Genomic DNA, 14,706 nt, shown 5'->3' with positions numbered 1-14,706 from the left:
GTAATTTGGCTCCAAAATGTAGCCACAGTGGGCTTTTATATAGATTGGGGCCATCTTATCCTGGGAAAATGGGATTGCTAACTCTTTCTGCATCGTTTCATATATCAAAACTGGGGCCCCATGCTCCTCACCCCACCTGCTGCCTACTTTTAGCCCCAGAAAGGAGAAAAAGCAGATACCAGAACATAGGTGTGAAAGTATACATGCTTCTCTTCGTTCTGTAGCCAATGATACACAAATGCCTGATGACTGACAATTGACAGGAGGTACAGATGGATAAAAGGAAGTACTTTTCCTCCCACAACGTATTTTTGTCTAGGGAATCCCTTGACTTTTGCAGAAGTAGGTTTTGAAAACACACACATGGGGCTATCAGCAGATAGAAATGGAACCTCCATATTCAGGGGCAGGATACCTCCAATTAGCAAACGATGAAGGAAAACCACAGGAGATAGTTGTCTTGATAAGGCTCTCCTTTTGAGCTAGGGTCCTAGGGTATTGTTCGAGGGAACTGGAGGCTGCCAACCTGATAAACCCAAATGGATCTATGTCTGCTGAGTCCCAAGATATGAGAGGGAGAAACTCATGTAAACGTGCATTTGATCTTTTAAAATATTTTTTTACAGTCTGCTTCCAGCCTGAGAACTATTTGACAATGATTGTTTTAGGCTGCTTAATGTTTTGTGCTGTTTTTATACTCCTGCTGGGTTCCTTTTAAATGGCTGTGTTGATTTTAATTATTTTTGTGTTGCTTTTTATGATTTTAGCATGTTTTATTTATTTATTTTATTTCCTTTTTAGCCCACCCTCCCCACAAACAGGCTCAGGGCAGGCTACATCAGACATAAATACAATTTAAAAATCACAGTAAAATCATACAGTCCTAATACACATAAAATTTACAGTTCACAGTTTGTAATCCCCAAGATATTATGCCTTTATAAACTGGTTTGAGCTGGTCTCTGGAGAGGTGGCATATAAATTTTCTTAATAAACCACCTTGAGTTCCTTCATGACAGAAAAATGAGGTCTAGATTTAATTAATAAATGAGCTTCCTTGAGGTCTCACCTGACAACCCACCAGCCATCAAGCAATTTATGGATAACTTCAATGGTTTCTCCTTCCTTCAATGTGATCTCATCTTCTTGGGCAGCTGTGTAGCCTTTGCGGACAATGTGGAGTTCACCTGAGCGGAAAAAAGATGAGGAATCATGAAGAAAAGTTCTTTGAGGAGCTAAACACAGCCAAGGAAGATTTCACGGCATTTTTTATCATTCATTTTGCTCCTTAAAAATTGCAAAATGCTTTGCAAATTTAATTGCATTAACTTTCCATGGGAAGAAGGTGACAACGGTTCCCATTTTAGACATGTTGTGTTGGAAGTGAGATCTGAACTCAGATTTTAATTCAAATGCATTTGAGGGATGATCAAAGCTCAGCAAGCAGTCCTGAAATAAATTCATTTTCTGGAGAAGTTGTAAGAGATATGATCCTAAATATGGATTTTCCCACCTCCAACCTCTTCCATTTGAAGATAACAATAAATTTAAGAGTTTTACACTGCTGTCCTAAATAGAATTATATCCTTATAACTCCATGGGAGTCAATGGGCTTAGGACTGCAATGGGCTTAGGACTGTAACGTTCATGGCAGAAAAATATTTTTAAAATTAGAAAGGTGAAACTCGATCTAGTGTGGTGTAGTAGCTAGAGTGTTGGACTAAGACCTCGGAGACCGCAGTTCAAATCCCCACTCAGGGCCAAACTACAAGTGACGAATGACACAGGTTGGACACTTGTCAGCTTCCCTCAAGTTTTGGCAGGAAATGTAGGCAGCTTGGCGGAATGTTGGACAAGTGACAGTTGAAAAGTCCATTGGACAGCAGTCAGAGAGCCAAGCTGCAAGACCAAGACACCTACATTTCCCATCAAAACTTGAGGGAAGCTGACAAGTGTCCAACCTGTGTCATTCATCACTTGTAGCTTGGCCCTCAGTAATTTGCTGGGTAAATTTGGGCCAGTCACCCTCTCTTAGATTAATTTATTTCACAAAGCTGCTGTGAGGATAAAATGTAGATGGAAGGAGCATGTATGGGAGAAAGAGTGGGGGATAAAAATGTATAGAGAGATACAATATTGTTTCAAATGCCTCAAGCTTTTTCCAATTTGTTGAAAACGTCGTATTTTGAAGGAAGTTTAAACATTCTCCTCATCTCTTCTTACCCTTCCCCCATTCTTCCTAACCCTTTCCCTGATTTCTCTCATACACACCCTCCCTTTCTTCCCCCCCAAATTAAACAATGAAACATACTTATAACTAACAGGTTACGGAAATGGTCACATTGGTGGAAGGGTGGAGGGAGGAGTGGGGAAATGAAATCGAAAAACCAAATAAAAGAAAAACAGGAAAACCCACAAAAAGGGTTGCTGCAATCATGTTCGCGGCAGTGCAAGGGAGATGAGCCCACTCTTGTATTACTCAACCAACCATTTCAGGAAATTACCTCAGATATTTTGAAAAGTGATTGACTTTTGGAATCAGTTGTCTGTTGTACGGCAACAAGGCTCGAGAAAGAGATGTCCCAAACTAAAAGAGGTTGGTTTTTTTTAGGACAACGAACATAGTTTCTTCTCAGGCCGGCTTGTCTCCCTTCTCTCCCCTCCCCTCTATGCATGGTGAGACAATTGTAGTCTTTCTTCCTGGTTTAGGAATCCAGTGGTGCCATTCTAGGCAGTGTTTGCTTCTAAGGCCATTGAATTCAGTGGCTTTAGAAGGGTATAACTCTGTTTAGGATTGCACTGCAATTTCCTGTGATGTCTAAATGCAGGAAAGTCAGGGTTTAGAGTCAGGGCGAAACAAACTCCAAGTTTAGAAAGCAGCTGCATTCAAATATCGCAACAAACTGAAGTTAGACTGAAGAGTTCCTAAACCAAGAAACCATCTATCACAGCACAAGGGAAGAAGCAAGAGGAAGCATTTCTGGCTACAGGAGGGACTGTGGAAGAGGGAAGGGGCTGTGGTTCAGTGGTTGAGCATCTGTTCTGCATGCAGAAGGTCCCAGGATCAATCCCCAGAATCTCCAGTTAAAGAAATCAGGTGGTAGGTTGATGTGAAAGACATCTGCCTGAGACCCTGGAGAGCTGCTGCCAACCAGAGTCAATAATGCTGACCTTGGCAGAGATGAACGGTCTGATTCGGTGAAAGACAGCTTCATGTGCTGAAACATGGAAGCTCATCAACAAACAGGTTCAGGCATATCATGAATAAACTCCTAGGTGTTTATGACATATGAATAGAGCTTAAACCTCTGACCCTGTGCTGAGTTTTCAGAGAGGTCACCTAAGTGTAGCTCAAAGGAATTATGTGACTAGGCATTTCTGTCTGGCCCATGGCATAAGGAGACATCCCAAAATGATGTGTATTTTGGTAAATATCATAGGAGATGGTGTTAAGAATCATATTGCCTTAAGTTTTTTTAAAAGAGTCTCTTAAGATCCAAAGCAAACTACAGAACATTTGAAAGTACAGTTGAATTCATTTCAAAGTTTCAGTTTGAAAGTTTCATTTCCTTTCTCCTCCATCTAGTTTTCCCAGCACTAAGACAGGAGAGCTGCTCTATGCTATACTTATCCCAGTGGACAATCCAGCCCATAACTTTCATGGACTTCCTTGAGAAGGGATGAGAAGTTCTACCTGCATAGTTGGGTTCCTGATCTTCAGCCTCATCTGGACCTTCCATAGGTTCTAGGTACGCAGCGGGGACCCAACCTCGTTTATTCTTTAATTGACAGAACCACCAACCTGGATCGACATACAAATATATATATATTATATATATTTTCCCAATGCCACTCAGAGTGGCTTCCTGCTGTAAAAGCTGAAAAACCACACAGCAGTAAAAGCACAACAAACAAACCAGCAACTTAGATAAAAGCCAATAAAAGGAATCTCTGTACTAATGGAGCAAACGATCAATAGGAATCACAGTCAATAAAAGAACAAAGATATTAAGAAACCATTTTTATAACTTTTCTGTATTTTTATGTAAATGTTAACATCTGGATACATTATTACTATTACTATTATTAAATTTATAGTCCACTCTCCCTGCAAGCGGGCTCAGAGGGGATAACATCATATAATAAAACCATATTAAAACAGATTGAAACATAAAATTCAGTACAAAAGACAGAAACTCTACATAGCAGCCCATATTGCCAAACCCAACCCAATACAGGGCCCTTTTCACACTACTTACTTGCTTCCGAAACATCGTGAAACGTAGCACAAAAAATGCAAAAGATAGCATCTCTTGCAAGAAGACGCTATCTTCCGCATTTTTTGCGCTACATTTCACGATGTTTCGGAAGCAAGTAAGTAGTGTGAAAAGGGCCCAGTGCCTCTTTAAAGACTAACAACATGTAAATTTGTGATACACAACTCACTTCATCAGAGGCATTGGCTCTGTCTAAAAGGGCAGGCAGAGTAGGAGGAGCTATCTCCATGCATATCTATAGGCGGAGACATTATAGGAGATATTGTCCAGCCCCACACCCACAAGTCACCAACTGCTATTGGCCTTGTATGCACACTGCCACAGCAAAACTGCTGACTCCTCTAGTGTAGCAATAAAACTGACCCTGCTTCAAAGCAAGTGCAAAAGACATTTTTTCCCCCTCTTTACCGCTTTCACTTTTCTCTACCACATCCACAGCGTCGCCGGTCTTGACCCCCATCTCAGTGGTGGAGTTCTTCTCGTAATCAGCAATCGCTCGATATGTCTGGAGGATAATGGGTCCTGTGATGTCTAGAGGGGGAAGATACATTTTTCAAAAGTATGTTTCTTGTCCTCGGGGTAATTGATAAAAAGCCTGTTAGCGCTAGTCGCTTTGAAACTGCTAGAACCCACATTTTCAGCAATTTTCACGAGGACTAAAAACATGCATTTTTAATCTAAAGCATCATTGGGGCACCACATTGTAAAAGGAAGCAGGATTTTGGGACTCAGCGGCCACGTCTCACCTTTATCCATGCCTTTCTGCTCTCACACCTTTTTAGCTCCCCTCTATGTCCTGTGCACAGCTATTAAATTTGTGATTTCGGCCCATAGTGATTTCAGCCAGGCAGTGATTTCAGCTCATGAGAACATCTTTATTGCAAATACAATTAACAACTACACTCCTGAAAGAGCCAGATATATACACCCAAACTACGCCCCTTTTCAGTGACCCACCAATAGGAACACATGCAACTAGGATCCTTCATTTGCATGCCCTGAACACAACCAAACATGTTTACCAAACAGCAATTGGCCCGCATCCCAGAGAATCGATTGGCTGCTGCTAATTTACTACCCAATAGGCCTGAGGAGCCTAGCTTTACCTGAAGCTAGCCCAATACATAACAACTGCCATGCAGACATACCCTGATTGGCAAGGGAGATGCACATGTAGGAGTGAGCCTCCATGCCTACAGCCGGATGATTCTGATGTTGGTATGGGTGAACATTTGCATCGTGACTCCTAATTGCACTGTGACTCCTAATGCTTGTGTGCAACTGGACAGGTGCTCTTGAGAAAGGCTGGGGAAGGGTTACATTCAATGGCCTGGATGCAGCCACACCATAAAGAAAAATTAGGGGCACTTAAGTTTTCTTAAGAAGAAGCAGCAATCTCTACCAATTGCCCCCTTCATCTGCAGTCCAGTGAACCCCCTGAAACTTTGTTCTGGTCAGCAGACCCTGGGGATATACAGTGGGAGGGAGAAACTGGTAGAAACTGCCACCCCCTCTTTAAAGAAAAAAAAAATCTAACAGTGCAATCTTAAGTAGAGTTACTCCAGTCTAAGCCCATTGAAATCAATGGGTTTAGACTGGAGTAACTCTGCTTAGGATTGCACTGTAAGGGCACTTAAGTTTTCTTAATGTGCTTGGACACAGGCCAAATACTTCCTTCACCATATCCTTGAATAGTGCCATTCTCACAAGATCAATTCTGTAGCCAGCTTGAAAAATCATCCCGCAAAGCCATTATAACAAGAGATTAGAGGGAAGTGCTGTCGCTCACTGGTAGCAAACCTGCTTTACACGCAGGGGGGCCCAGGTTCAATCCTTGCTACTTCCACTAGAGTTTCAGATACTACAATCTCTGTGTCTTACAAACTTTGCCATTTAGAGTACATAAAACCGAGCTCAGTGGGCCGACTTATGTGTCAGATTTAACTTGTGCAAGACCTGTAAAAGTTCAGGTTCCCTAGAAAGGCAAGGAGAGGTGTTCACCACAGCCCAAGCATGCGTTGCTTACCTGCTATACCTTTCTTGGAGTCCTTGGGCATCAAAAAGGTTTCTGGTTTCCTGAAATTGGGAGAAAAGAAAACCCCACTGTAATTCCACATCTCACCTCTTGGCCACAAACTCAGGCAGGCCCCTCAGAAGCCACTCGATAAGGAGTGCCTCCTGAAACCTCTACCTTCCCCTTCCCCTCACACTTCACCACCCAGAAGGTCAGAGGCAAAGGTGTGTCTTCTTTCCTCATGCCCCAGCTGGCATCTTTATACGCAGCTCATCAAACTGGACAGGCCCAATCGGACTTTCCAAATTTTTGTGTGCTGTGTATGAAATGGAGGGGCTCAGGTGTTCCGCTCCTTGGTGGCCGTGACAGGTTGGTGATGGCTTGAAATCTGGGCAGAACAGCCCTGGTAAAGTGCCACTTCCCCACCCCACGCACAATACTTTGGTCCTGAATAGGATAATATGGGGATCTCCATTTGTGTTGAGCCTATGAGCGCTTCTGGAATTTTTAGAATGGGAAGTGGGCCCACCTAGGCTTCCCGTTTCCCTGCTGTGTGGGAGATCTCCTACCCCCAGCTCCTGTTGCCTTCTGGCACAAGGGGGGGGGGATTTAAAATTACAGTGCAACAGTGTTATGCCACTTCATGGGAACACCTGGATGTGATGTCACATCTTTCTAGGAGTCACCAGAAACTCTATGGTAAAAGTTTCTGGTGATTGCTAGAGAGACACTTCCAGGTTTTCCCAGGACATGACATAATGCCGGTCCCCATAGCACCCCTCTCCCATGTCCCCACCAAACAGTTTCCAACTCTGGTCTGGGAATTTTCTGGAGGTTTTGCAGGTGGAGTCTGGTGAGGGCAGGGTTTGGGGAGGGGAGGGAAATCAGTGCCATAGAATCCATAATGCTAGAGAATCCACCTTCCAAAGCAGCCCTTTTCTCCAGGTGAACTGATCTCTGTTGCTTGGAGAAGAGTAATTCTGGAGATTGGCAAGCCTACCTTGCCCCCCAGATCCCACCAGTTGCCAGCAATTCTAGCACCATCGCAAAATGGCTGCCACGATGGACAAAGCTAATACATTGTGACTTGTGAGAAGGAAAAACACAAATGGCACAATTCCCTCAGTCACAATAAAATAATACAAACTGTAATAAATGGCTGGAATTTTGCCCCCTTTCAACTGCTATCTGAACCAGGTGGCCTCATTCTACTACTACTTTGTATATTCTTGCCACAAATCTCAGACTGGGGTCAAGGAGTTGTAGCTTCCATTTCTCATTGCAGTGCCCCAGCCTCTAAAAAAATCCAAAAGGCCACTCCATCACATCCCTCCCAGCACCCTGCTGCTACTCACTGGCTTGCTGTAGGTGGGTTCAGGTCATCACTTCTGACCTTGAAGAAGTTCAGGATGTGTGCACATTGGGAGATTTTGCGAGGCAAGTTGATCAGTGCGGAGCAATATTCTGACAGCGTGCTTTGCCTGTTCTGAGTGGATCTGTGGCTGTCAAACCACCTTGGGGCTACAGAAAAAGGTTTTTAAAAGTCAAAAAAATTATCACTTAAATCTACAGCCTAGAACCACATCCCAGGGTGTCTTACTTATTTATTTAGGGGATTTATATGCCACTTCTCTAGAGACCTTCTTCAGGATGCTCACAAGGAAACAATGAATACCATAAAAACAGCAATATATAATTAAAGGATCTCTTCCCATCTGAACCCACTTATTCGCTCACGGCCAAGCTAGGAGGATCCATCCCCTCTGAAAAGGAGACAGGAAGGTTTTAATGAGCCAGTGATGATGTGGCTACTACAGGTACACACGAACCATCTTATCCAACAGGAATCTACTTGAACGCTCACATTATCTACAAAGGCCCCTGCACAGTGTTCTCCCCATGATAAGAGTCAGTGAGTGGCTTCTCAGGACCGTCACTCACAGTTACATTCCTCCAATCAAGGCCCGTTATTGGTTCCAACTTGTAGGTAAGTTTGGACTTTGGCTGATCAGGCTAGGAGGACATTACCTGGCAAGCATATGTGCCGAGTGAGGCAGGAGTGAAGGGGGCGAGCATAGGGTGACCCTCGGGCCTTAGGACATTGGCCATTTTCACACTGCTTACCTTCCCTCGCAATGGCCCAGAACATCGCACAAAAAACGCGGAAGATCGCGTTTTCTCGCGCGAGATTTGCGCAATGTTGCGCAAATCTCGCACGAGAAAACGTGATCTTCCGCATTTTTTGCGCGATGTTCCGGGTCAGTGCGAGGGAAGGTAAGCAGTGTGAAAATGTCCATTGTCTGTGGCACAACCAGCACAAAACAACTTTCTTGAGGACATGAGGAAGGAGCAGAGTCACCTGGGCTCAGGAGCACATGGTCTGCAGCTGCTAGAGGAGGTAAGGGCTTTTTGCCTTTCTTGGCTGTGGTGGGTTAAGCTGAGAAGCTAAGGGTGGTCCTCTCTAGCTTTGGGGCTTTTTGTGTGTAGTTTTGTGTTGATTTGAGTGTAGTTTTGAGGCTGAGTGTGTTTGGGCTTGATTGTGTTTGAGGGTGAGTGTGTTTGTAAGGCTGCTGGGGGTTGCTGGAGTACAAGCCACACACCCCCTTTGTGCTCGCCTCCTGTGCTTAGCAGGAAGTGACCTTTTGCATTGAAAAGGCAACTGCTGGGCAGGGGCGCGAGCCTTTGGCGCGAGCCGAAGGGCGAGAGCTAAAGGGCTCTTGGCCTGTGGCTCTTAGCCGGGGGATCATAGCCATCTTCTTTCCTCTTAGTGTGTTATTCCTAAAACAGAATAATGAAGTCAGAATGCCAGCAGGGGGTTGGGGGCTTTCCAGTGTATTGCACTGAGTGTCACATGTATGACTATCTGCCTTCTGGTCAGAAGTCCTGGATGTGTGCTCGCTGCAAGGAGCTCCTGGTTCTCAGGGAACGAGTACGTACCCTTGAGGCCAAGGTGGCTGACCTGGAGAAGCGGAGACAGTTAGATAGGCACGAGGACAAGATTCTCAGGGACAGGATAGATGTGTCCCACTCTAAAAATGGCAGCGTTCTTGTTGTCAAGGAGAATGAGGATCTTGTGGAATCAGGGCACCGTACTGAGGATAAGGGGAACATGCCCTCAGAAGGGACCTCTTCTTCAGTTGGTGAGCAGGTTTCCTTTCGCATCAAGGAACCATCCCTGGGTGGGGCGGGAGGGAGGCTCTTGGTAGTTGGTGATTCGATCCTTAGACAAGTAGATAGCTGGGTGGCACAACCGCGTTCTGACCGTATGGTGACTTGCCTGCCTGGTGCGAAGGTAGCGGACATTACGCGTGTTATAGATAGGCTGGTAGATAGTGCTGGGGAGGAGTCAGCGGTCGTGGTCCATGTTGGAACCAACGATGTTGGGAAATGCAGTCGTGAGGTCTTGGAACAAAAATTTAGGCTGTTAGGCAGGAGACTCAAGGCCAGGACCTCCAAGGTAGCCTTCTCAGAAGTGCTACCTGTTCCACGCGCAGGGCCAGAGAGACAAACGCAGATCAGGAGTCTCAATGCGTGGATGAGACGATGGTGTAGGGAGGAAGGGTTCAAGTTTGTTAGGCACTGGGATTCTTTTTGGGACAAGCGGGAGCTGTACAAGAGAGACGGTCTCCACTTGTCCCGAGAAGGAACCCGGCTGCTGGCACTTAAAATCAAAAAGGTGGCAGAGCAGTTTTTAAACTAAATGCTAGGGGAAAGCCGACAAGAGATAAAGTGTCTCTGGTTCAGGATGGTTCATCTCAGAGAGATGAAGGGCTAGGTATAACACTTCTACAGGGAGATAGATTAGAGTTGTCAACTGAGATGGAGACAAACAGTGCAGATGACCTAACTACGTCTCGAGGCAAAGTGTGCCGGGGAAGTTACAGGTGTTTATATACAAATGCTAGAAGTGTCCGAGGTAAAATTGGGGAGCTGGAATGTTTAGTGTTGGGCGAATCCATAGACATTGTGGGCATATCAGAAACTTGGTGGGATGAGGAAAATCAGTGGGACACGGTGATTCCTGGATATAAATTATATCGGAAGGATAGGGAGGGAAGGGTTGGTGGTGGGGTGGCTCTATATGTCAGAGAAGGTATACATTCCAGTAAGATTGAGAAGGTAACTGAATTAGATTCGCTTCTGGAAATGCTATGGGTTGAAATTACGGGCCCAAATGGAAACTTAACTGTGGGAATTTGTTATCGCCCTCCAGATCAGAAAATAGAGGAGGATTATAAAATGATGACAGGATTAAAGATGGCTGCTAAACAAAAAAACTGTGTTGTAATGGGTGATTTTAACTACCCACACATTGACTGGGCCAATGGGTGTTCGAATCGGGGGAGAGAAAGTGAGTTTCTAGACTGTCTCAATGACTGTGCTATGGAACAGATGGTTACAGAACCTACTAGGGGAGAGGTGATCCTGGATTTGGTCCTCAGTAATGCTGAAGACCTGGTGAGAGATGCAAATGTGATTGCACCACTTGGGAACAGTGACCATAATGTTATTGAGTACAACATATGTATAAATAGGAAATTGCCAAATAAGACCAACACAGCCATGTTTAACTTCAAAAGGGGTAACTTTTCTGAGATGAGGGGGTACGTGAAGAAGAAACTGAAAGGGAAAGTAAAAAAGGTCAAAACACTTGGGGAATCTTGGAGACTATTTAAAACTACAATCCTGGAAGCTCAAATTAAATATATACCGCTGGTTAGGAAAGGCACAAATAGGTTTAGGAAAAGGCCAGCATGGTTAACAAGCAATGTAATAGAAGCTGTAAAAGGTAAAAAGGATTCTTTTAGGCAGTGGAAAACTAGTCGGAGTGAGGTTGATAAAAAGGAGCATAAGCTGTGGCAAAAAAAGTGCAAGTCTGTGATCAGACAGGCAAAAAGGGAATATGAGGAGCATATTGCAAAGAACATAAAGAAAAACAATAAACAATTCTTTAAATATATTAGAAGTAGAAAACCAGCTAGGGAGGCAGTGGGGCCCTTGGATGACCAAGGCGTAAAAGGATTACTAAAGGGTGATAGGGAAATGGCCGAGAAGCTGAATGCGTTCTTTGCTTCTGTCTTCACTGTGGAAGATAAGAAGTGCATGCCCACTCCGGAAGCACTGACTTTGGGAGGGGTTTTGAAAGACCTGAGTCACATTGAGGTGACGAGAGAGGAGGTTATGCGACTGCTAGATAATTTAAAAACTGATAAATCACCGGGCCCAGATGGCATACATCCAAGAGTTCTGAAAGAACTCAAGTGTGAACTTGTAGATCTCCTCACAAAAATATGTAATCTGTCATTAAACTCTGCATCTGTTCCTGAGGACTGGAAGGTAGCTAATGTTGTCCCCATCTTTAAAAAAGGTTCCAGGGGAGATCCGGGAAATTACAGGCCAGTCAGCCTGACGTCAATACCGGGTAAGTTGGTGGAAACTATTATCAAAAATAAAATTAGTGGGCACATTGATGACCAAAAGCTGATGAGGAAAACTCAGCATGGGTTCTGTAAGGGAAGATCTTGTCTCACCAATCTGTTAGAGTTCTTTGAGGGAGTGAACAAACAAGTGGACAAGGGAGACCCGATAGATATTGTTTATCTTGACTTCCAGAAAGCTTTTGACAAAGTTCCTCATCAAAGGCTCCTAAGTAAGCTCAGTAGCTATGGGATAAAGGGCCAAGTCCTCTTGTGGATCGAAAACTGGCTAATTAATAGGAAACAGAGAGTGAGTATAAACGGGCACTTCTCACAGTGGAGGGTGGTGAGCAGTGGGGTGCCACAGGGGTCGGTATTGGGTCCAATGGTTTTTAACTTGTTTATTAATGATTTGGAATTGGGATTAAGCAGTGAAGTGGCTAAATTTGCAGATGACACGAAATTGTTCAGGGTGGTGAAAGCCAGAGAGGATTGTGAGGCACTCCAAAGGGATCTGTCGAGGCTAGAAGAGTGGGCATCCATGTGGCAAATGAGGTTCAATGTAGCCAAGTGCAAAGTAATGCACATTGGAACCAAAAATCCAAAATATAAATACAAGTTGATGGGGTCTGAACTGGCGGAGACTGACCAAGAGAGAGATCTTGGAGTCATGATAGATAACTCACTAAAAACGTCAGCACAGTGTGCGACTGCCATAAAAAAAGCTAATGCTATGCTAGGGGTTATTAGGAAAGGGATTGAAAACAAATCAGCCGGTATCATAATGCCTCTGTATAAATCGATGGTGAGGCCTCATTTGGAGTACTGTGTACAGTTCTGGTCGCCACACCTTAAAAAAGATATCATAGCACTGGAAAAAGTACAGAGAAGGGCAACTAAAATGATTAAAGGGTTGGAACACTTTCCCTATGAGGAAAGATTGAGGCGCTTGGGGCTCTTTAGCCTGGAGAAAAGACGACTGAGGGGAGACATGATAGAGGTTTACAAGATAATGCACGGGTTAGAGAAGGTAGAGAAAGATGTGTTTTTCTCCCTTTCTCACAATACAAGAACTCGTGGGCACTCTATGAAATTATTGAGCAGTCGGGTTAGAACAGATAGAAGAAAATACTACTTTACACAAAGGGTGATAAACACATGGAATTCGTTGCCACAGGAGGTGGTGGCAGCTACAAGCATTGCCAGCTTCAAGAGGGGACTGGACAAATATATGGAGCAGAGGTCCATCAGTGGCTATTAGCCACAGGAGATAGATGGTATTCTCTTTGTGGGGAGGTGGTGCTCTGTTGTCTTGGTGCTGGAAGGAAGGCAGTGGGAGGGCTTCTGGTGTCCTGGCCTCACTGACAGTCCTTTAGATGGCACTGGATTTCTAGCCACTGTGTGTGACAGAATGTTGGACTGGATGGGCCACTGGCCTGATCCAACATGGCTTTGCTTATGTTCTTATGTTCTTATGACCCTCGACTTTAATAACTTTCCCACACCACTTCACGGCTGAATTATCAATTATCAATTACTATCAATTATCAATTACTAATGGAGCATTAATTATTAATTAATTGCTTTATTGAATATTTTCTCTTATATTTTGATCATTAATTAAATACTTATTTCTTCATTATTGATTAATTAATTGGTTATTAATTAATTATTTTATTTTATTGATTGTTTTAAAGGATTTTGAAAGTTCTTAAAGGACTTTGAAAGCAATTTCATTCTCAGGATCAGCTTGTACATTTTTAGTTGGTTTTTAAATTCTGGTTTATGTGTTTTAAATGTGCCGTCTTTATTTTGTAATTTTTGTAAGCCACTTTAGGGCCTTTGGGAGACGGGTGAGACAGAAATGTTTTTTAAAAGAAAGCCAGATTTAGCAATGGCAACAAAACTGGCAAAATTCTCTCCTCTATAATAATAGTAATAACATTCAATTTATATACCGCCCTTCAGGACAACTTAATGACCATTCAGAGTGGTTTACAAAGTATGTCATTATTCCACAACAAAACACCCTGTGAGGTGGGTGGGGCTGAGAGAGCTCCAGAAAGCTGTGACTAGCCCAAGGTCACCTAGCTGTCTTCAAGCGGAGGAATGGGGAATCAAACCTGGCTCTCCAGATTAGAGTCCCGCGCTCTTTACTACTACACCAAACTGGCTCTCCTACACCAAACTGGCTCTCTAGACATCATTCAAGCCATTCTGGTTCACATGCATTCACACCAATGACTAAGGTCTGAATTCCTGAGGTAGTTCTTTTTATGATGGTTTGTTTGAGCGAATTTGGTTTGTGTTTGGAGAAGTGGTAGAATTTCATAATTTGGTAATTTTAGACCCTGGACACACACATGTGCACACACAGCACGTGTGCTCACACACTCCTCAAGTGAATAATGCACACTTCCTTTCCCTGTACTTAACAGCCTACAAGCCATACATCAAAGTATTTTAAAAATTATTTATAACTGCATAGGGAAATATGACTAAATCACATGTGCGCTTTTTTATCTAGCCTGACAGCAACATCTTTTAATTTCTGTTGTTCTGAAATGTTCTGTAGGTGGCCAGTCCAGGGAGTATTATATTGGTTACAAAGTGAGATATAATGGAGACGACTTAAAAAGATATGGGCAATTGAGTCAACTTGATTTTTACAGTAAGTACAGAAATGTTTCTCAGGAGGGGTTCTACTAAAATGGCCCTTCATCTCAGCAGAAGGTAAAACGCATTGCATCTAAGTAACAGGAAAGAGCGACAATACTTTGAAATTGTTAAATAAAAGAAGTATTGCTCAAGCATTTTCTGATAAGATAAATGGAAGTAAACAGGAAAGCATCTCCAATCTGAATGCACTTTTTAGTATAGCCCAATCTTTTTTCAGTAATTGATTTTGTACCATTAACAGAAATGTTTTCAGTGAGTCCCTAAAATTTAGGCTCTACTAGTATAGCAAGCTTTGAGTCAATTGGGCTGAGACAAGCTT

The 14,706-nt window shown here is 43.5% G+C and overlaps 1 protein-coding gene across 2 annotated transcripts in view; it reads right to left on the bottom strand.

Annotated features, from left to right (window-relative positions):
* The window catches only part of NCF1 (neutrophil cytosolic factor 1), a 42,948-nt gene that overhangs the window by 7,532 nt on the left and 20,710 nt on the right, over nucleotides 1-14,706 (bottom strand). For both annotated transcript variants that reach the window (XM_055001518.1, XM_055001517.1), the window contains exons 4-8: nucleotides 7,647-7,812; nucleotides 6,304-6,353; nucleotides 4,686-4,808; nucleotides 3,695-3,802; nucleotides 1,070-1,187 (exon numbers count right to left, since the gene is read on the bottom strand). In XM_055001518.1, coding sequence (XP_054857493.1) covers nucleotides 1,070-1,187; nucleotides 3,695-3,802; nucleotides 4,686-4,808; nucleotides 6,304-6,353; nucleotides 7,647-7,812 — 565 coding nt within the window. The remainder of the gene's footprint in view (nucleotides 1-1,069; nucleotides 1,188-3,694; nucleotides 3,803-4,685; nucleotides 4,809-6,303; nucleotides 6,354-7,646; nucleotides 7,813-14,706) is intronic.

Source organism: Eublepharis macularius, chromosome 17, assembly GCF_028583425.1.
Source record: "Eublepharis macularius isolate TG4126 chromosome 17, MPM_Emac_v1.0, whole genome shotgun sequence".
Classification (NCBI taxonomy): Eukaryota; Metazoa; Chordata; class Lepidosauria; order Squamata; family Eublepharidae; genus Eublepharis; species Eublepharis macularius.
Note: the sequence above shows the minus strand (reverse complement) of the source record. Positions and strands in the feature narration are given on the sequence as shown.